At 42.4% G+C, this 23041-nt stretch overlaps 2 protein-coding genes across 4 annotated transcripts in view; both read left to right on the forward strand.

Annotated features, from left to right (window-relative positions):
- The window catches only part of LOC122115787 (sodium-dependent glucose transporter 1B-like), a 74121-nt gene extending 56299 nt beyond the window's left edge, over window positions 1–17822 (forward strand). The window contains exons 2-4 of the mRNA XM_042689376.1: window positions 11353–11521; window positions 14581–14697; window positions 16464–17822. Of these exons, the coding sequence (XP_042545310.1) occupies window positions 11353–11521; window positions 14581–14697; window positions 16464–17458 (1281 nt within the window). The 3' untranslated portion in view covers window positions 17459–17822. The remainder of the gene's footprint in view (window positions 1–11352; window positions 11522–14580; window positions 14698–16463) is intronic.
- The window catches only part of LOC122116033 (sodium-dependent glucose transporter 1-like), a 94772-nt gene that overhangs the window by 56317 nt on the left and 15414 nt on the right, over window positions 1–23041 (forward strand). The window contains exon 1 of one of the 3 annotated variants that reach the window (XM_042689767.1): window positions 753–1109. The exons of 1 other annotated variant lie outside the window; for it this stretch is intronic. The gene's annotated coding sequence lies outside the window, so the exon portion shown is untranslated. Of the gene's footprint in view, window positions 1–752; window positions 1110–23041 lie in introns of those variants that run through there. One more of the 3 variants, XM_042689844.1, reaches the window with a different exon arrangement.

Here is a 23041-nt window from a genome sequence, read left to right on the forward strand (position 1 = left end):
TTACAGATCAATATTTACTTTGGGAAATGATGAGGAAGCACTGAGCCTTCTATAGGGACAGTTTGATCAACCTTGGTAGGCAATCTTTGTGGCCCAAGTCTCCCTCCATAGAAGGAAGAGTAGTTATTCATCAGTAGCAGGTATGTTATTTTCAACTTGGAGACATTATGAGAAGTCAAATCGGCTGGAAAACAGTGGTAAGAATTCTAAATGAATGGTATGAATACTAAATGAATATTAAATAGGTAAATGAAGCTAGTTTACTTTCAGAGCAATGGTTAGAGGGCAAATGTGTACCTTTCCAAAATTTTTTCTAGTCATGGGGATTATGGCCAAGACCTTGTGCCTGCTAGGCAAACACTGGACCTGATATAAACTTCTTTGTCAGGGAAAATGTTATTTTAAAGAAACAGGATTTTAAGTTGTTAGGGGTTTACTTAGAAGCAGCCCTTAGGCTGCTGAGGCAGGATGCTTGGCTATCTAGTTAGACCCTGTGTCAAAACAATCCAGGAGCCACACACTAGTGGCTGCTGACTGTAGACCTAGTTACTAAGAAGACTGAGAGGTGCGAGGCCAGCCGAGACACAAGAGTCTGTGAGCCAATCTTCTGAAGCTATGGCTGGGCCCAGCCCCAGTCCTGCGGTCTCCTAGGCAACGAGGTCAGCTTCCGGTCTGGAGCCCAGCCCGCGTTGGGCGTTTGATGTCATTTCCGCCAGCCGCTTGGCGCGGGTGTCTGGCAGTTGCCGGTTGCGTGTCTGCTCCACCGCCAGCCTCGGCGGAGTCCCAAGGCCGAAGTCCGAAGTCCAGCTTCGCCAGGCCGTGCCTGTGTCCAGCCCCTGGGGGAGTGGGCATCTGGAGGGACGTCCGGGCCGGAGGGCCGGGAGTTGGGGCCGTGGGCAGCTAGAGCGTTCTCCGGGGCGGCCAAGCTGGAGCTGGAAGCGGACTTCCGTGGGGCCGGGCCTGCGGGGCAGCGGCCGCCCCAGGCCGAGGCCCGGGCGGAGAATGCGACGAAGACGGAGGCCGTGGAGGGCTCCCGGCGGGGCAGCCGCGGCCAGCGCCTGCTGCGCTGGTTCACCACCGCGGCCGTGTATCTGGCCTTCCTGGGGCTGGTGAGAGCTGGGGCTGCGACCCCCGAGAGCGGAGAGCGGAGAGCGGGGCGCGAGCCGGTGTCTTCCGTGCGCTAACGCTTGACTGCTCCCTTCACCTCCTGCGCACGGAGCCATCCACTCTGTCTAACACGGGGCATAATTCTGATCAGTAAGGGTTACAATCCAGTGCGAAGCTGATTTTCCTGATGTGTTCCAACTGCAGCAAACTCTCCTCGGTGCTGGATGGAGGCACAAGATACGATGCGCTCCGCCTCCAACTTACAAACACAAGCCTGCCTTTTGTGGGATTTCTTTATGGCGATCTGGCTAAAAATGAGGCCAACTGCTAAATTTTGCAGCTAGGGAAATAATGTGCAAAAGCAAAGTGACTCCTGAATCTGATTACGTGAAAGAGTTGGAAACATCACTCTCTCTGCCAACAATCCACTTTTATTTTCTAACTTTCTTTTTATTCTTATAAAGGTGATGGACAGAGGTCTGGTGATAGTTTCATCCGGCAAGTAAGGAGCACATTTCTTTTTGGACAGTGCTAACTCTTCTCCCAATCTCAGTCTCTCTCACAATCCACTTTTAACCAGCTCTTCAGCTTTTGCTAGCACAATGGACAAGGATAGACTTGCCTTTTGCCAACTCCCTAAACTACACCTCCATTGTTTGTTAAAAGCTCACTCTTATCACTTGATGATTTTTGTTAAAAGCTCACTCTTATCACTTGATGATTATGATCCTTGGAGATGGAAGCTGGAGCCTTGGGGAGGAGAATCACTTCTGGTCATTGAGTATCTGGAGTCTGAGGCAGAATTCTTTGTTAGAATGTTTTGATGGAGGTACAGAGATGAGGAGGAAAGAAGTCTGTGTAGGTGCTTGGTGGGGCTGGCACTTGCTGTATGCTGGCTCTTGGAAGTCCTTAGAAGACATGACACAGAGTGGAGCCAAAACTCTGACTTTGTCCTATACTAAGTGCTTACTGTGTGCCTGTGCCTACTCTTGCTCCATAGTCTTATACAGTTTCTTCTAGGGCTGGGGTCCCTGCTTTTAGAGCAGCAGTACAGTCAGAAACAGTTACATTTCACAGGTGAATTGGAAATGATTTTCCTTAAAGGATCCAAAGAATTTTCTCTGAAAGCCATCTAGTAGCTCTTACTGAAAATTACTTTATTTTTTTAAACGCAAATTATCGGTTTCTTTGCACCAAAATAAAGTTTAGATGTTGGGCAGCACTTGAACTAACAACTGTTCACTAAAGAGTCTTCTCAGGCAGTGCCTATTGACAACAGAAAGTGACATGTAGAAACTGTAAATTTGCCTCCTTTGCGCATTTCTGGGCGGCATGCAGTCTGGGATGAGATGGCTGCTTGACTGCTCAGCTCCTTCTTCCCAGAGTATTCCCAGGCTGCAGTTTGTTGACATAAGGTGGTTACAGACCCCTGTATTCACAGGCCTGTGAGGCAGCTTTAGGCTATCAATTTTAGTGCCCCTTTTGGTCAGCTTTAATTTTGACTAAAGCCTTAAGCATTTACAGCACTTTCATTGGAATAACTGATCCATTTTGCTTCAATATGAAATCCATAGTTTGTAATGGCAAAGCAGCTGAGTAATTCCTTATGCTTCATGTGTCTTTTTGTCATTTGATACACAAAAAAATGGCCCCTGATTTGAGGGGATTTATCACATCAGGGAGACTTCAGTATGATAGTCAGCAGAATATAGCCAGAAGCTAAAAGTACACTCCTTTATATGTGTCTTCAAGAACCAAACATGCTGGGCAGTGGTGGCTCATGCCTGTAACCCTAGTTACACAGGAGGCTGAGATCGTGGTTGAAAGCCAGCCAAGGCAGGAAAGTCCATGAGACCCTTATCTCCAATAAACCACCAGAAGACCAGAAGTGACACTGTGGCTCAAGTGCTAGAATTCTTGCCTTGAGCTGAAGAGGTGAGGGACAGTGCCCAGGCCCAGACTAAAAAAAATGGTCTAAGTCCACATAAAGTAAACAGTATTCTAGCACTAGTAGTGATTATTCTTGTTCAGGGCATGATGTGATTAATAATCATTGTTGGCTGTAAGAGACATCCAGTGTTGTAGTTTGCCTTTTAACAAAGTCATACGAACCTGGGGACCCACTAAACGGGAAAATCAGAAAACCTTTAAATAGCCAAGGTTTACTGTCCGTCGTTCAGGATGTCTGAAAACCAACATTTGGAGTTGAGTGTAGAGAATGATATCGGACTCTAGGGATTAAACTCAGGGCTTTCTGTATACTACGCTAAACACATGTTCTACCAAGTGATCTACTCTAGCCCTTTAGCTAACTTGTGTAGTCGTGAAATCAAGGATGTGATAGGCACAACATTGGATTTTGTTTTCAGCACCACACAAACCTCCAACTTGGACAAAACTAATGCTAAATTTTGTCCCAGGTTAATTGGCTTCAGTTACCATTAATATTCTCACCTGCCTTCCAGAGAGTTGGTTCAACACTTCTGAGCTGGGAGGTGTAATGGGCTACAAGATTTCAATTTCCCCACCTTACAGGTTAGCTTCAAATTCCATATAAGTATCATCCCACTTACTGGCAAGAGTGAGTGCCAAGAACGTATTAGAAACTTTCCTTAGGGGAAACTACTTTTATCTCTACCTATGTAAAGGCTAATTTTGGATATTGAATGCTTTGGCCTCTGGTTATAGGAAATAAGGAAACTTGGAAAATCTATTCATAATTTTTTTTTTTTTTTTTTGTCAGTCCAGGGGCTTGAACTCTGGGCCTGAGTGCTGTCCCTCAGCTCTTCAGCTCAAGACGAGCACTCTACCACTTGAGCTACAGCGCCACGTCTAGTTTTCTGGTGGTTCATTGGAGATAGGAGTCTCATGGTCCTTCCTGCCCGGGCTGGCTTTGAACAGCTATCCTCAGATCTCAGCCTCCTGAGTATCTAGGATTACAGGCATGAGCCACCAGTTCCCGGCTTAAATCTGTTCATAACTTAGGAGTGAACCACACTATGAGTAGCATTCAAAGCAATCAGTGTGTTGAACCAAGGGAACAGAGTGTAGAACCAGTGCAGTGTCTGGCACTGGAATAGATCGCCACTTAGTGGTGACTCTGCAAAAGCAATTTGTTACCAATAAATCTGCAAACTTCTAAAAAAGATGTAATGAGAAACTTACTTTGAACCCTTAATAGCATCCTGTAAGGATACATAAACTTATTTACTGAAAAAGAACCTTACTGGATTTGGTACTGTTACAAATGAATAATTTATTTTCCCAGACATATATTTCCCAACTCTTATGCATTCGCTTTTTTTGGGGGGCGGGGTGGATATCAGGTCGTGGGGCCTGAACTCAGTTCTTCAGCTCAAGGCTAACGCTCCACCACTTGAGCTACAGGGCCACTTCTGGATTTTTTCTTTTTGCTTATGTGGTGCTGAGGAATCGAACCCAGGGCCTCAGGCATGCAAGGCAAGCGATCTATCACTGAGCCACCTTCCCAGCCCTTGCATTCACATTTCTCTCAAGAAATCACTAGGTAGGGTTTATCTCCCCCCACCCCAACCCCCTTCCTTTTTTTGAGCTAGTACTAAAGCTTAAACTCAGAGCGTGGTACTCAAACTTGGCTCTTTCACTAATGGCTGGTGCTCTACCGTATGCCCTATGACTCCAGGCATTTGGCTGTTTAACTAAAGATAAGGTTTTGTAGACTTCTCTGCCTAGGCCAGCTTTGAACTGAGATCCTTGGATCTCAACCACCTGAGTAGCTAGAATTTCAGGTGTGAGCCACTGGTGCCCAGCTTTGAGGTAAGTTTGTTCTAGTTGACACTGACTGGTTGGTCACTGGCAGTGTAAGAAACTAGCAGTGATGTCTAGAATATCAGAAGCACTGTCCTCCCATCCTGTGAGACTTCAAGGTGACTTATTGGGAACATGAAGCAGCCCTGGCAGGATTGGAATTGTTTCCGGATTCGGAGGTGTTCACTCCACATCCAACAACTTCTGTGTTTCCTTACTACAGCCTTCTTCTTGGCCAAAGCCATCTGAATAGGTTGTGCCAAGCATTTTCCTGTAAGGAAGGGGGGGAGGGGAAGAACAGGGCAGGGCAGGAACAACCGTTCCTGGATGGTGGAGATGGCTTCATCTGTGGTGTTGGAAAACTCTCAAATGTACAATGTCACCTACTTCTGGGAGAAACATAGCGGGGCAGATTTACCATACACTCAGCTTTACCATATGCTCCCCAACAGGTGTGCAGTTTCAAGATTCTGGCAGGTCCACTGACTTGAGAGGTTAGATGTAAATGGGAGGTTTGGGAATTTGTCGAGAGAATCACCTGGTATGAACACTTTACCAGCGTCAGGGACTTAATGAGATTGTTTCCAAAAGACCACATCCAGGTTCTAGAGCATCACTTCCTGTTGCCATCAATTGCAGGTGGGGGTCCTGAAGGGCTTCTTTGCCCCAGTGAGAATGTGTTTGACACGATGCATTAAAGCCTGGCACTCCTGCATCAGGTGAGCCTATGAGAGGAGGCTGCATGAGGGTCTGCTATTAGCCTAGACTACTTCACTAAGGCCAGTCTCTGCTCTTCAGTGAGAATGGGTGTGATTGGCATCAATTGTCGCTATCTTGGTTGAAGGCACTCCAACCCAGTCTGTTGGCTTTGCCTAATGATTATCACCTAGTGATGAGATGTGCATAGAAGTGAGGCCGTTGGGGGAGATTCAGCCGGAATGCCCCATGAGAAAAGCACATGTGCCAGCTGCTACCATTGCAGCTTCAGCCTTTTCTGCATGGGAAGCTTCCCTTCAAGCAGTAAATGTGCACGGAAGGTGGCAAGGGAGCAAACCTCACCTGTATACATTCAAACAAACCAGCGGGTGCCAGAATGGAACAGTTAAACCTTCATTGTTCTACTAAAATTATGGACTTCATGAACATTGGTTAGAATCTTTTTTTTTTTTAATTAAAGATATTTGTTCCACCGGGCACCAGTGGCTCACAGCTATAATCTTAGCTACTCAAGAGGCTGAGATCTGAGGATCATGGTTCAAAGCCAGCCCATGCAGGAAAGTCTGTGTGACTCTTTTTGTTTGTTTGTTTGTTTGTTTGTTTGGTCAGTCTTGGGACTTGAACCTTGGGTTTGGGCGCTGTCCCTCAACTCTTCAGCTCAAGGGGAACACTGCCAGTTGAGCCACAGCGCCACTTCTTATTTTCTAGTGGTTTATTGGAGATAAGAGTCTCATGGACTTTCCTGCCCAGGTTGGCTTTGAGCCACGATCCTCAGATCTCAGCCTCCTGAGTAGCTAGGATTACAGGTGTAAGCCACTGGTGACTGGCTATCCTTGAGACTCTTATCTCCAGTTATCCACCAGAAACCTGGAAGTGGCACTGTGGCTCAAGCAGTGGAGTGCTAGCCTTGAGCTGAAGAGCTGAGGGACAGCTTCCAGGCCCAGAGTTCAAGCCCCATGACTGAAAAAACAAAATTATCCCACCAATATTTTGTTGTGATAGGTCATTTAATCTCTTCCATGAGGGGTCTTTGAGTGGAATGCTTTTAATTACAGAAGCTTTAAGCCAGCTATTAGGGCTCATGCCTGAATCCCAGCCATTGAGGAAGTGGAGATGGGAAGACTACCAAAGGGCGATGGTGGCTCAGCTGGTAGAGTGGTGGCCTAGCAAGTGCTATGCCCTAAATTCAAACTCCAGGACCACAAAGCAATAACATAAAAGCAGAAGCTTTCAAGACTCAGCAAGGTTCAGGCCACACCTAGCAATGGACTTACTATTATTCACTGTGAATTTTGTGGTGATATTGTAGTTTGAACTCTTTGCCTTCTGATTGCTGGGCAGGCATTCTGCCACTTCAGTCCTCAAGCCCTTTTTGCCTTAGTTATTTTTCTGATAGGATCCCATAGTATTGTCCAGAGTTGGCTTGGGCCATGATCTTTATACCTATGCCCCCCATCTAGTTGGGATAACTGTTACACATCACTATATCCAGCTTTTTTGTTAGGATGGAGTCTTGCCAGTTTTTTCTGAGGCTAATCTGAAATCCAGTTCTCCTCATGTCTACCACCTATGTATCTGGGATTACAGGTGAGAACCACTGTGTCTGGCCTTAGAAGTATGTCCAGTTGAGGCATATCTTCACAATTTCAGTGCTAGCTGACTTAACAGGAAAAACTGCAAGTCATTCCCTTAGTATTTAATTAATTCTTGTTTTGCTTGATGTTTGGTTAAACATCTAGTTGATGTTTAAACACTCTTTTTAATAAGTAGTCTGAGAATTCTTAACTCTGTCTTAAAGTCTTAATGTTCTCAGAATGCCTCACTGGATTAAACAACTCTGAACAACAAGATTTGCAATGGTTGTGGTTAGGAACTGACAAGAGTTCATTACAATATGATACAACTGACAACATTTGGGGTTTGTACTCAGGACCTAGGGTCTGTTTCTGAGTGTTTTGTGCTCAAGCCTAGCCCTTGAGCCACAGCTCCATTTCTGATCTTCTGGTAGTTACTTGCAGATAAGAGTCTTACAAGCTGCCTTTGAACTGTGGTCCTCAGATGTCAGCCTCCTGAGTAGCTAGGATTGTACACATGAGCCACCAGTGCCTGGCCATTTGTTGTTTTTGTTGTATACAACATATTTTAGAAGAGAGGCATTACTATGATTTTGATACTGGCTCAGACTCCTGAGTTCAACTGTTCCTCCTTCCTCAGGCTTGGCCACTGTGGCAAGTTCTTGTATATATCAATGTAAAAAGAACTGGAGACTGTGGATGTGGAATCAAAGGTTAAATACCTGAGTAGCAAGCATGAGGCTCTAAGTTCAAACCCTAATACCACAAAAACAATGAGGTGTGGAACTAGGGCTGCTAGATTATCATGAATTTCATATAATTTCTGAAATGTGTATTATTAACACTCATATAAACATAAGTCAAAGAAATTTTAATATGACTTATTATTTGACAGTGTTCCTCATAGTAAACCCAATATCTCTTCTTATAATGAGCTATCCCAAGGGCCTACCTGAAAAATTCCAAAACGAATTCATGGGCTAGTAAAAGACTTAATTTGATTTTGGTAATTCATCAAAAATGTCAAAGATTGAAAACACTTTAGTACAACATCAGACATATAGTTAAACAACAATATTTACTTACCCAAAGTGATATCGAAGGCAAATATAGATATTTATGTAATTGTTGAATAAAACCAGGCATCTTTGTATGTTATAACTGTTCTTCTCAAGAGTACATCTTACATCCCTTGAACAGGAGATTCTCCCCTCTCATTTCCAATAATTTTAGTTTCATCTATTAATTAGAATTTTTAACCTTTGATGGTCTTAATTTCCAGTGAACAGCAGGAAGGAAACTATTGTGAAGGTGATTGTCTGGATCCAATTGAACAAAATTTCCTGCCCAGCTGGTTAAAAACTTTGACTAACATTCATGAAATAGAAAACTTTTGAAGACTTTCTCCATCTGCCCTTTGTAAGGAATCTCATAAAGGGGCAGTCTCTCATTCATTTACCTCTTTGCATGCATTTGGGTATGATTGCAGACTGCATCTCATGGACTTTGTGGTATTTGGGTCCTTGCCTGTTACTTTACAATGTCATCTAGGGGAAACCTTTAACACCATAACCGTAACCAGTATAGGTCTAACGTGTTGTAGTCAGGTAGCCAACATTTTTGTTCCAATTGTTCCCCCCTGTGGTTCTAGACCCATCATTGTTTTGTGACTAAAGTTAAGAAATGTCCCTGAAAGTGAACGCCTCAGATTTGGAAAAACCCATTTTCAAATGCCACCTGCTTCCCTGTGGCCACTGCATACATACAATCCAGTTAATTACTAGATCTAATGTGATCTAGCCTTGTTTTTTTAAAAAAAGCTGAAATGAAGTTAGAGAACTTAAAACACAGATTCACAGAGCTCAAACCAAAGGGATATCCTGGCCATGCCCCAGTAGTTGTGTGTCACCAGTGGGCACAAAGTGCCCTGGTACACACTTGATACATCCATGGGCCTGGAGGGCTACTTTAGATCCCATATCTGATGTGTATCTCTAAAAGGAAAATTTCAGACAATTAAATTCAGTCAATTTATGGGAACAAAGACTCAATTAATACATTGACCAGTACCTGAGCCAGGAAAGATGGAGATAAGTCTTCTCAGGAAGGTGAAACAGGCAAGATTTATAGGCAGAGACAAGAAGTGACTTCTAGAAATGTCAGAACAGGTCAGCTCTTGGCATTTGTTTGTTTAGACGTGTCTCAACAGCCTGTCACTGACTGAACCTGACCTGATTACCTCTAATTGTTATGACTGGCCATGGCTTCCATATTTGTGTTTTTAAACTTCTTAAAATTAATCTCTAGGTAGTTTTTCAAAGGGGTTTTTAATTCAATATGTCAGTGTATAAATATAATGCATTTTGAAAGGATTATTTGTTACAAGAAGATATTCATTTAGGTTGTAACTTGTCAGTGTTATAGTTTGGAACATATGTAGACAGTTTAGGCCAAGTTGAATTTATCAGAATACCTTATCATTTAGTAAAATTTTGTTAAAGTCATTCTATACATGTTCATAAATACCAACATGCTTGTTTCTTTCTTAGAAACTAAGGAAGGCTGATATACTTTGCACCTGATAACTTTGAGGTCTCTTTGAAGAAGTTTACATGTAGGAATATTTAAATGGTTGATATCCTGCAAAATGTTATTTGTATTTTAGAGGAAGGACTCTCTCTATATTTGTCTGTTTTGTTGGCAGTACTGATTGAACTTAAGATTCTTGTGCTTGCTAAGCAGGTACTCTGCTACTTGAGCCACAGCTCCACCCCTTTCTGTTTTAAATGTCTTGCCATTTTGCCTAGAGCCAGCCTGAACTGTGATCCCCTTACTCGTGGCCTTACACATGGTGGGGACAAAAGATGTAAACCAAGATGCCTGGAGTAGTTGAGATGGTCTTGATAACCTCTTGCCAGGCTTGCCTAGTTGATGCCTCATGAACAGCTGAGATTCCACCCATGACCCTGCACTTGCCATTATCATTGTATTAAAATCATGAAAATGATGATGTTTTAGTAATTTAAAATTTTAACATTTGAATTCTCCTATTAGTACATACAGGATATTTGAGAATATTACTGTCACTTGGCTAGTGTATTTGAGTATATATGTAATTGGATGCGGGGGACTAGGAATGTGGCTTAGTGACAGAGTGCTTGCCTAGCATGCATGAAACCCTGGTTAAATTACTCAGTACTAAATAAACAGAAAGAAGCCAGAAGTGGTTCTGTGGCTCAAGTGGTAAAGTCTTGAGCAAAAGAAGTTCAGGGACAGTACCCAGGCCCTGAGTTCAAATCCCAGGATTGGCCAAAAAAAAAAAAAAATAGGGACAAGAGTGCTCAGACCCCCTTTCCCAAAAGAATAATGATAATGTTACATTCTATAAACGTTCAGTCAGAATAGTGTTTTTAAGCTATTGTTCACAAAGAAAGAGCATTACAATAAAAAGCCAAAGGAATGAAATACGTATTTTTTTAATTGAATGTTGTAGATAGAAGAAAAACCATCGGAGTATATACCTCTAGTAATAGAAGTATTATCATAGATTTAATTTTTTATTTTATTTTTTAAATTGTTATTATAAAGGTGATGTACAAAGGGGTTACAGTTATGTAAGCCAGGTAAATAAAACATTTCTTCTTTTTGAACAATTTCATTCCTTCCTTGGCTTTGTTCCAGTCCATATATTATATGGCCTCACAGCTCTGTGTGTGTGTGTGTGAGAGAGAGAGAGAGAGAGTGTTTTGTATATATTTTTATTGTAAACATACTGTACAGAGGAGTTACATGAGTAAGGTAATGAGTGCATTTCCTATAGAGCATTGTTGTTTCCTCCTTTTTCCCCCTAGCATCCCTTTGCTTCCCACCTTCCCAACTCCTCCTTCCCCCCCACCAAGTTGTAAAGTTTTTTTTCAACATAGTGTCTTTTATATCTCATTGTTACAATGGGTCATCCTTTATCCTTATTACAGCATGTTGTTATTTCTCTTCCCTTCCCTAAATTAGAAAAATGTATATACAAGATGCAGGGCTCCGGAATCAAACACAGTGAAAATGGGTTATGCCATGGGGAGAGGTCTCACAGTTTTTATAGTAGGCATAGATACTACTACTTAGATGTTATGTTAATGATTGTTAATAAAAAGCTTCATCTTTTTAATTTTAGGGAATGAGTATTGCTATACTGGGACCCACATTTCAAGATCTGGCCACTAATGTGAACCGCAATATCAGCAGCCTTTCGCTAATATTTGTTGGCCGGGCCTCTGGATTTTTGTGTGGCTCCATGATTGGAGGAATTCTTTTTGACTTTGTGAACCATGTTTTAATTTTGGGTGAGTAAATACAGATTTTCACAACGTGGTGGCATTTAATGAGTTCACAACCTAGCTCTCACCGGCTCTTCCTGCGCAATAAGATGGTGGTGTTCCAGGTCACTACCGTGAACCACAACATCAGCAGCCTTTCTGAAATATTTGTGGGTCATGCTTTAGGATGTTTGTGTGGCTCTGTGATCAGAGGATTTCTTTTGCAGTGTATGAATCAGTTTTTACTTTGGGGTAAGGAAACAATGATCTTTGCTTGTTTGTGCCTGTCACTGAATTTACAACTGGGTTCCAAATACGAAAATTTGACAACTGGGATGAGAGGTGTTTCAGGGTCCTCCACAGAGGGTAGGTCTCCATAGGTCTCACCTTGGCAGCCACAGGGCATCTGGGCTGGGCCACCCGGAGCCTTGATTAGCCTTCAGGTGTGCTGATGGCAGTCCTGAGCCTCCCGACCTCCACTGGAACTGAGGCAGCAGTTCATGTCACACACTTGTCCCAAAGCTCTGCCCATCAGCTAGGGCAGGTCTCTAGGTGTGTCTGGGGCCAGATGGGCTTTGGAAACGTGGCCAGACTCTCTGGACTCTGGGTTGACAGTGCGGGGCAGGGGATGGTGATGTACTGACACAGGCTGCACATTTGTCCTCCTGTTAGTGATGAGACTGGTCCCTGTGCACAGTCTAGAGGATTTTGACATGCTGGCAGTGATTTTAATATGCTGTGGTTTGAATAGGGTGACAGGTTTCAAGAAAATTTAATACGATGAAAAAGAGAATGGAGAATAAGTAATCACCAATGAATAACTAATGACTTCCAAGTCATTAAAAGCATGAAGTTCTTTTATTCCCCTCCATATTCCCCAAACTGTTCAGTTTAGTAAAGTTTAATGACAGGATACCATAATGATCGAATACTATTTTTGCCATTTCACATTGTTAAGTCATACTAAAAGTTCCTCAGTTTCTCTGCTTCTTTTTTTTTTTTTTTGCCCATCCTAGGTCTTGAACTCAGGACCTGGGCATTGGCCTCTTAGTGCTCCAGGCTAGCACTCTACCACTTGAACCACAGTTCCACTTCTGCCTTAGTTTCTTAAATGTGAAATATTTAAGTAAATATTTAGACTTATAGACAGGCCCAAATTATAGAACTTTCCTTCATAGTAAATTTGAGTATTAGCAAGACTAGCATACTGTTCAGATTATATTAATAGAATCTGTATAATCGTAAACCTTATAAAATATTTAGATAAAATTATGACTAGTAGAAGTAGCACCTCTCATTTGCTAATGATTATCCAGTTTTTTTTCAAAAAAAATTTTTTTTTGGAGGGGCCATTCATGGGGCCTGAACTCTGGGCCTGGGTGATGTGTCTCAGCTCTTCAGCTCAAGGCTAGGGCTCTACCACTTGAGCCACAGGCCACTTCTGGCTTTTTCTGCTTATGTGGTGCTGAGGAATTGAACCCAAACCTCATGCATAAAGGCAACCACTCTACCAGTGAGCCACTTTCCCAACCCGATTGTCTAGGTTTATTTCATTATATCTTTTTGGTGCATCTTTTTAATGATGATATCTTGACCTATGACCCTAGTGAATATTGATCTTTCCTTCTTTCTCTCTGGGTTCTTTTGTTCTTTCTTTCCTTCCTTCCTTCCTTCCTTCCTTCCTTCCTTCCTTCCTTCCTTCCTTCCTTCCTTCCTTCCTTCCTTCCTTCCTTCCTTCCTTTCTTTCTTTCTTTCTTTCTTTCTTTCTTTCTTTCTATCTCTCCCCTCCTTCCCTTCCTTGTTTCCTGCCTCTCTTCCTTCCTTCCTTCCTTCCTTGTTTCATTTTGTTATGGACAGGGTCTCACTAAGCAGCCCAGGGTGCACTGGAAAATACAGTTCTTCAGCCTCAACCTTAGAAGTAGAATTAAAAGTGTGAGATACTATGTCTGGCTCATACTTTTGGGTGTGTGTGTGTTGGGGTGTGTTACTAGAATTTGTTCTCAGGTGCTTGTGTTTGCTAGGCATATGCTTTACTGCTAAACCATACCTCTAGTCCTTTTTAAAATATTATACTTATTATTGAGATAGGGTCTTGATTCTTTATATTAATGTTTTTATTGTGAAAATACTGTATAGAGGGGTTACAGTTACATGAGCAAGGTAATGAGTACATTTCTTATGAAGCATTGTTGCCTCTTCCTTTGTTTTTCCCCTACCATCCCTTCCCTCCCACCTCCACAACTACACCCCCCCCCCCGCCCCCTGCCCAAATTGTATAGTTCGTTTTTCAACATAGTGTCTTGTACATCCCATTGTTACAATGGGTCAACCGGTATCTCTATTTAAACATTTTGTTTTTTCCTTTCCCTCCCCAAATTAGACCAACATCAAATACAGGTGGAAACAGGGGTTATACCGTGGGGGAGGAACATACAAAGCACACAAAAAAATCACATGGTAGGGTCTTGATTTTTTATTTATTTATTTTTCGTTATAAAAATACCATATAGAGGTGTTAAGGGTCTTGAATCTTATGTAGATTTCCCACAGCAGCTTGGATGACAGGCTTGTACAATCCCACCCAGATTCTTCTGCTGAGGTAGAGTCCCATGGACTTGTCTGCCTGGGCTGGCTTGGTCTGAGATCTTATTTTCCCCTGTAGTTAAGATGACAGTCATTGGCCACCATACCCAACTATTGCTTTCTTTCTTTTTGTATGGTATTGGGATTTAAACCTGGGGCCTTGCGCTTGCTAGACTAGCACTCTACCACCTGACTCATGCCCTACATTTTTTGGCTGATTGTTTTAGGGATTTAGTCTAGTGAACTTTTCTGCCTGTGCCTCAAGCTATGATCATCTTAGATCTCAGCCTCCTGAGTAGCTAGAAATAAGCATAAGCCACTGGCAGTCTGCACCAGCTCCAGCTCTTGGTTTCTAAGGGATTTTGTGCCCAGGATGGCTACAAACCTCAATCCTCCCAGATTCAGCCTGTCAAGTCACTAGGTTTACTGGGTGGAGGGGGTGGGGTCGGGAAGGGGAGGAGCCATCTGCACACCATACGAGTTGACTTTCTTACTTTTCCTAGGGGTGTCAATGCTGGCTACCACTGTTGGTCTTTATCTTATCCCTTTTTGTAAGAACGCAGCATTGCTGATTGTCGTGATGGCTCTCTTTGGGGCTGCGGTTGGCACTATTGATACAGGTCAGTGGGACCTTTGTTCTATCTAAGAGTGGGTGCTTTCTGTTAGAAACGTTGAGCTGATGATGCTAAACTTTGCCTTGTAATAATTAGAAACAACAGAAATTTACTCAGGTGATAATTAAACCTAGATGGTTAATTATCTACTAGGCTAAAACTTTGTAACCATTATTTGGCTGTGAAAGCACAGACAGAAGCAGACATATTATTATCACACATAATGTACAGAGTATTTACACAATATACATTATAAAAATATAAAATGTACAAAGGCATTTCGATTTAACATGTCAATCTATGTGTATAATGCTTTTGTGTGTGTGTGTGTATGTGTGTGTGTGTGTGTGTGTGTGTGTGTGTGTGTGTGTGTGTGCATGCATGTGTGGATAGGTGAAGGTCCTGGGGCTTGAACACATGGCTTGGTATGGTCCCTGAGCTTTTTGCTCAAGGTGAGCACTCTACCACCTGAGCCACAGCTCCACTTCCACTAATTAATTGGAGATAAGAGTCTCAGGCTGGCTTTGACCAACAATCTTCACATCTCAGGATCCTGAGTAGCTAGGATATCATGAGAATCAAGGATTAAAGGCATGAGCTACCTACACCCAGCTTAGCACAGTGTATCTTGATGAATGTCACCCCTTCCACATGCTCCTCCCTAGTTCCCAGGCCCTCAAGATACCTGGTTCTGTTTTCTCATATAACTGCATTCACCCACTTTTCCTCTCTCTATTCCAGACACACAATCTAAAATTGATCTTCTCTCCCAAGCTTAGAGAAATCCATGTAATTCAGTACTTCCCCATGTTTCTTTGCTGTTATTTTCTCTCTCTAAAGTTTCTGGTCTTGTACAACAGATGTTCTCCATGTGCCATCATGTCCTTGAAAACCTGCTGAATAACACATGTGATGTTGTTTAGCATTATTGATTACCATTGCTTATGCCTTCCTTTCCCATGCTAAAGTTACTTGAAGCCAGGTGCTGGTGGCTCCTGCCTTTAATCCTTGATTCTCATGAGGCTGAGATCTAAAAGATCCTCCTTTGAAGCCAACCTGGGCAGAAAAAGGACAACAAGTATAAAGCAAGGCTGAGAGTATGGCTCAAGTGGAAGACTGCCAGCCAAGCAAACAGAGCAAGCAAGTCAGACCGTGAATCCAAACCCCAGTCCTGCCAAACAAACAATTAAATATAATGTAAATTCTCCAGGCTTAATTTGTGTATAAAATTTCAGTGATGGAATTATGTGCTTATCTGCAAATATCTGATTACAAAGCAGACTGCAAAGCCTTGATGCTCTTGCATTTCAGCTTGCACATGCTCAGAGTAGGTGCAGATCTTGTTTTCTGTAATAAGAACACAGGGATCCTGGTGGGTACAGGTCCTGAATGGGCCTCTTGCATCTATTTAACACATCAGTACATTTTCTTCAATTGGAACTGACTACCAATTTCAAGTATGTAATGGTCTAGTAATTTGGCCACTTGATAAAATTTTTACCTAGTTTACATATATACTTAAATACAGATACCAAATTTCTCTGCAGTGTGGAATTAGCAAGTTTTGTAATAAGCCTTTGGTCTGGCACTAGGATGTAAACGGTGACCATGGATGAATAAGAGATGTTAGGACACATTGTTCTCTGCTCCTGGGTCTCACAGAGTTGATACAGGGCCAATGGGTGATGACTAAGGACTGAACGGAGCTACTGATACGAATGATCTCTGTAACAATAATGAACTGTGTTTTTTTCCCTGTCTTTCATCGGTAGGTGCGAATGTCGTCATCTTGGCTCTTTGGGGTGACAAGAGCCCCCCCCACATGCAGGCCTTACACTTCAGTTTTGCCCTGGGTGCCTTCCTGGCTCCCCTGCTGGCTAAACTGGCACTGGACCCCACAGTGTCTGCTGACAACCACACAGAGCCCGACTTTCTCCCTGCAGCCCTCAATGCCTCTTCTGAAGCTGCCTCAGTCCCTCTACTCGCAGCTCCCCATGACATGAACTTACTGTGGGCTTATGCTTCCATAGGCACTTACATTCTCGTAGTTTCTCTCCTTTTCTTTGCTCTGTTCTGCATGAAAAGCTCAAGGCAGGGAAAATCAACGGCCTCTGCTCAGCAATCTCGAAGAGCTCAATACCACAAGGCCCTTCTCTGTCTGCTTTTTCTGTTCTTCTTCTTCTATGTAGGGGCTGAGGTGACATATGGCTCTTACATTTTCTCCTTTGCCACCACCCATGTTGGCATGGATGAGAGAGAAGCAGCTGGCTTGAACTCCATCTTCTGGGGGACCTTCGCAGCCTGCAGGGGCCTGGCAATCTTCTTTGCCGCGTGTTTACGTCCTGCCACCATGATTGTGTTGAGCAACATTGGCAGCCTGGTCTCCTGTTTGTTTCTGGTGCTTTTTGACAGGAGCCCCCTTTGTCTCTGGATAGCAACCTCCGTGTATGGGGCCTCGATGGCCACCACATTTCCCAGTGGTGTTTCTTGGATTGAACAGTACACCACCATCAGTGGCAAATCTGCTGCATTTTTTGTGATTGGTGCTTCTTTGGGAGACATGGCTATTCCTGCAGTAATTGGAATTTTTCAGGGGCAATACCCAGATTTACCAGTACTCCTGTACACGTGTTTGGGGTCAGCAATCTTCACGGCTATTTTGTTTCCTGTAATGTATAAATTAGCCACCATTCCGCTGGGTCACCAGCGAAAAGGACACAGAAAGAGTGAGGGGAAGAAAGCTCAAATCTTGAGTTCTAGGCTGTGAAGAAGAGAATGGAGGAGAATGATGCAAAAAATGTTTTGAAGTGGTTGAGATGAATAATTCAACGGGATGCTTTGTAATGAAAACCTTTAATAAAAAATCTGTTGGATCCCATAGCCAGACTTTCCAACTAATTGCTGTCCAATGCATTGCTATTTAAATACTGCTCAGTTAATATCTGTGAATCCCTAAAGAAGCCCCTTGCCAATAGCCAGGACAAAAGGAACTGATGTGTAGAGCGGGCAGAATGCTTAGTGAATTCCTTGACTAATTGCCACTCCTGAACAAATCAATGAGAATTTAGAAGATTTTCAGCATGCTTTCACATTTCAATTCTAGATCCATTTACATTAAATGATAAAAAGTTTTGAAGTGTTCAATAATTCTGAGTCTTTCATAACTACCAGTTTCGCTAAAGATCATCTTAAGAGATTTGTGTTGGGCAAGAAGGTAAGTAGGTGATATTTATGATCTCTACTATTTAGAATCTGCTAAACAGTCATGAATTTTTGAGAAGTTGGGTAGTATTCTAATAGAGTAAAACCAAGCAAAACCCTCTAAACAAACAACCCTACACATGTAGAATGTATTAGCTAAGCCATAGACATCAACATTCTCGCTGGGAAATTGGACAGAGTCATTTCACTAAAGAGCATCCTTGGTATGGAGAGATAATTTTATTATCTGTTATTTTAGAGGAAGAATGATTATGACTGACCTGACTTCTATGAAGGAAACAGCAAGGTCAGGACACCTAGCTTCAAGAATGACTTTGTGTTCTGAGGCATTTCATGTAGGCCTTTCCTGTGTCCTGATCTGTGAGTCTTGTTATTAAAATGAGATAATTTCCAAATCAGAAGATCTTTTCATTTCTAAAGTTAGTGCCAAGTATTTCTCAGAGATTAATATAAATTTCAACCCATCTTTCATTTTGAATGAGAAGTAAAATGAGAGTAATAAATAGCTTTAAAATGTGTTACTAAGTTTGGTGCCAGTGTCTGGCCCATGCCTATATTCCTTGCTATTCAGGAGGCTGAGATTTGAGGATCACAGTTTGAAGCTAGTCTGGGCAATAAAGTCCATGTGACTCTTACCTCCAATTAATCACCAAAAATCCAGAAGTGGGGCTTTTACTCAAGGGGTAGAAAGTGCTATTCTTGAGCAAAAAAGCTCTGGGATATTGCCCAGGCCCTGAATTCAAGCCCTAGCCCTGACACACTAAATAAATAAAATGATTGTGCTACTGTCCCAACTACACAGAAGACGGAGATTGCAGTTTGAGACCTCCTGAGCAAAGTACTTAGACCTTGTCTCAAAACATAAGCAGAACCCAGGCACTGGTGGATCATACCTGTAATCCTACCTACTCAGGAGGCTGAGATCTGAGGATCACGGTTCAAAGCCAGCCTGAGCAAGAAAGTCTGTGAAACTCTTATGTCTAATAAACCACAAAAAAATCTGGAAATGGCGCTGTAGCTCAAGAGCGCTAGCCTTGAGCTGTAGGGCTGAGGGACAGTGCTCAGGCCCAGAGTTCAAGCTCACGCCTGACAATACAAACAGAACAGAAAAAAAAAAGTTGTTTCCAGTATTTCATGCTTGTGATCCCAGCTATTTGGAAGCCACAGGAAGGAAGATTGTAGTCTGAAGCTGGCTCCCAGGAAAAACAGTATTGCTTTATCTGAAGAAGGAAGAATACAACTGAAGCTAAAGGGGTTGGAGATATCACTTATAGTGGTAGAGGTATCGCTTATAGTGGTAGAAAACTTGCTTAGCAAGTACAAGCTCCTGAGTTCAAGCCTCCATACAAAAAGAAAAGTATGTGCCAGTAATTACATTTGCAAATTTAAATATACTTAATGTTTATTAGTTTATAGAGAATACTGAATTTTGAGATAAGAGACTCACAGATGTGTCTGCCTGGGCTGTCTTCAAACTTCGATTCTCATATGTCAGCATCCTGAATAGCTAAGATTACACGGGTGAGCACCCACTGGCTTTGAATGGTGATGACATCCTGCAATGATGGGTCAGATGATGTTAATTAAATTAGTTAATTTAATTAAAGAGGCACCATCTTCCAAGGGGTTGGAATAGATGGCCCAGCCATCATCCAAGGCTCCTACTCCCTAAGTGTGAAATACCTGGGACCCCAAAGTAGAGGTGAGAAGGTGGCTTGGTGGCCTAGAAGTCAGGGATGGGAAAGAACTTCCTATGAAAATAGACAAACTGATGCGTCCATCCTTGGATAAATACGTAGAAGTGATGACAGATTTTGTTCACTTCTTCCCAAGTTTTGCACTGTATTACATTTAATTTCTGATTGCAGTATAGTTGCTTTTTCTCATGCATGAACATAAATTGCCTTTTGAAAACAAGTTGCTTTGTTTTGTCTTCAGTGAAACACAGAACCTTTATTGACCCCTGACCTTCTATATTCCACTACAACATTGTTTAGGTTAACAATGAGCAACTTTGTAGAAGGCTGATGAAGATATTACAAGCCTCTTGCTCTTTTTGGAAATCTACGATGGATTTCACAATCTAAAATATAAATTGCTATTGTGCTAGTCACTTCCTGCTTGCATCAATAGTAACTAAGATAATCCACTTATAAAGAAAATGTTTTTGTTTCTACTCCTAGTTTTAGAGGTTCTAGCCCTGATTGCTTAGCTCTGTTGTTTTTAGACCTGTAGCAAGGCAGCAACTCATGACAGGAGCATCTGGCATTGTAAAACTTCTCACCTCATGCCCAGAGCCAAAGAGAATGAGAAGGGGAACAGGGCACCAAAATCACTTTAAAGAGCAAACCACTAGTGACCTAATCATCTCCCTTGAAGTCCCACCTCTTTATGACTCCTCCACTTGTAGGAACCAAGCCTTAACATATGAGCCTTTGGGAGACATTCAAAACCCCAACCATGATATAATGTCTGGTCCTGAAGAGCTCATTTCCATTTCTCTTTCTTTGAGCACTGCTTGAGCATCCAAAATCCATTATTTCAGTGTAATCTCCATGATTCTTCCCAGTACTGACTATTATAGTATTGTGCAAAGCCCAAGTGCAAGGTCTCCATGGAGACTCAAGAAAACTCTGAGTTGTGATTCCCTCTAAAAACAAAAAAGAAAGGTAGATACCTGCCGGATACAATGGGGGGTATAATCACAGGATAAGCATCTCCTCCAACAGGGAGGCATAGGAAATAGATGGAAAGATCAAAAGACTAAGCATAGAGCTTTCCTATGACCCAGCAATTCCACTCCTGGGCACTTATCCATTAGACTACAGACAAGACCATACTAAAGCTACCAGCACAACCAGGTTCATTGCAGCATTGTTTACTAAATCCAAGATATAGGATCAACCCAGATGCTTCTCAGTGTGTGAATGGATCAAGAACATGTGGTAAATATGCATGTTGGAATTCTATGCTTCCATCAGAAACTATGATATTGCCCTATTAGAAGATGGACAGACTTGGAAAAAAGTATATTAAGTGAAATAAGCTAGACCCAAAGAAACAAAGGTTGCATGTTTTCCCTCATTCGTAGTAATTAAAATGTGCCTATAAATGTTTAAGTAAACACACTGGATACGAAAGACCAAAAAATATACTTAATCAGGACTCTAAACATTCTCCCAGTGGGACCAAAGGAGGATAGGATCACAAAGGCCCATGTGTATATCACAAAAGGTATGTGTATATGATCATGTAAAATGATGTTTATGAAATGAACTCCAAGAAGTGGAAATGAGGCTTTTTGTTATTTTACTTTTTTGTGCTTTTCTCCTTTTGTCGTGATTTTTGCCTTCTGTACTTGTTGTCTTGTAAGTAAATGTATCTATTCAAGGGAGGGTAAGGGAGTCACAGAAATGGGAGACAAAGGGGGTCAAATGCAGGAGTGATAATTACTAGACACTGCTGAAAAGGAACTATACACCTTGTGGAGGAGGGAGGTCAGGAGGGAAAGCAGAAAAAATGAGGGAAGAGGTGACACTTCTAAAAGAAGTGGAAGGAGCAAATTGTTTCTAAGTCAGAAGAGGAGGCCTCACCGAAGAAAAAGGTATCCCAAAGAAACAAAAAGTTATGGCACTGGAATAAGTTTAGCATAAAGTAAATGCAAATAATTGAACATTGCTTATCATTATTTTTTTTAAAAGAAATGTTCTCATTACCTGACTTTTGTAACTGTAACCCTGCTGTACATCATCTTTACAATAAAAAGAAAAAGGAAAAGAAAGTAAAAGGGATCAAGCCAAAATAAGACATAAAGTCAGTAGGGAAAAGATTGGGAGTAGATAGTGGGTTCTCCTATCTTGAATAGTCTAGCCCTAGGATTTTGCTGACTTTACTCACTCTCTTTGGCTGGTTCTGCCTATTGTCTGCAGATTCTCTAAGCAGACAGGTCAAGTTTCTGGCATCATGCTGTGGTCTCCTTTGTGGCTCTGCCTCCAAGCATTGTCCTATAAGGGGCTGCTTGCAGACACTCTGAGCCTGCTGCATGCCATTGGACCTTCCAGGCTTTTATGTGAAATCTGGGCGGAAGCCTCTGAGCGCCCCACAACTCTTTCACTGTGAATGTCTGCAGAGCCAGCATCCCGAGGACCGTGCTGTGTCTGCTGAGCCGTACTGTCATGGAGCTACACCTGGAACATTTGGACCATGGCTGCGGCAGCCTCTGACTGTCTTGCAGATAGACACCAGGAAACCCAAACACAGGATTCTGGAGGGAACAAATAGTGCAAAAGGTTTGATGCTGTCTTGGGTTCTAGTTTGTTTTCTCTTCCAATTAAAGAATTAAAGGGCAGGAAAGTGTTTAAAGCAGGAGGAGCAGGTGTTTTTTAAAACAAAACCAACAACTACAACAAAGGAGAAGTGAATGAAATGGCAAAATGAACTCCTTGTAAAAGGAAGGATCCTAGAATCCAGAGTGCCCAGTCTCTCTGGATGCTATTATATGTAGAGTCCTTTACCTCCTACGGTTTTAGGAAGGGCTTCTGGTCTGATTGGTCGAGGGGTGGACTTATGCTGCATGAGGCTCCTGATTGGTCCTTCTATCTCTCAAGCATCTTGCTGAGTTGCCCACCCTTCTGTGAAGGGCTCATGTGTGTGCTGAACCCCTCTCCCCCATATCTGTCTTGTTGAGTCATCTCCCTCATTTTTGTAGCCATGTTGATGATTTCTCTTGTACCCCATTGTTGGTCCTCCGTTTCTAAATTTTCCATTTCTATTAGCTGATTATCTGTGGACTAATAAAGCTGTCCCTTTAATAGTGTTCTCTGACTTTGGTAGCTTTAGTGACTATATGGATGGATCTTTGCAGTGCTGGACGTGATCTTGTCATGACGAGGTTGGAAGTGGTGGCTGGCTCACCACACAGCCTAGGTCTTTCCCAACCTATTACACCTGGTCTTCTCTCAGCGCATTCATTGCTGCACACGTGTCCATATTGGTGAATGGCATTTTCACACTCACTTGCTTTAGGATTGCCAGCTGCAAGAACGGCTTCATTGTGAGGGCAACCACACTATGTGTTGTTTTTACAACCAGTAGTTTAAATGAATTTTACTCAAGTCAATATCTCCTG

This window comes from Dipodomys spectabilis, unplaced genomic scaffold (assembly GCF_019054845.1).
Source record: "Dipodomys spectabilis isolate Male_0828 unplaced genomic scaffold, ASM1905484v1 ptg000001l, whole genome shotgun sequence".
NCBI classification, from domain to species: Eukaryota; Metazoa; Chordata; class Mammalia; order Rodentia; family Heteromyidae; genus Dipodomys; species Dipodomys spectabilis.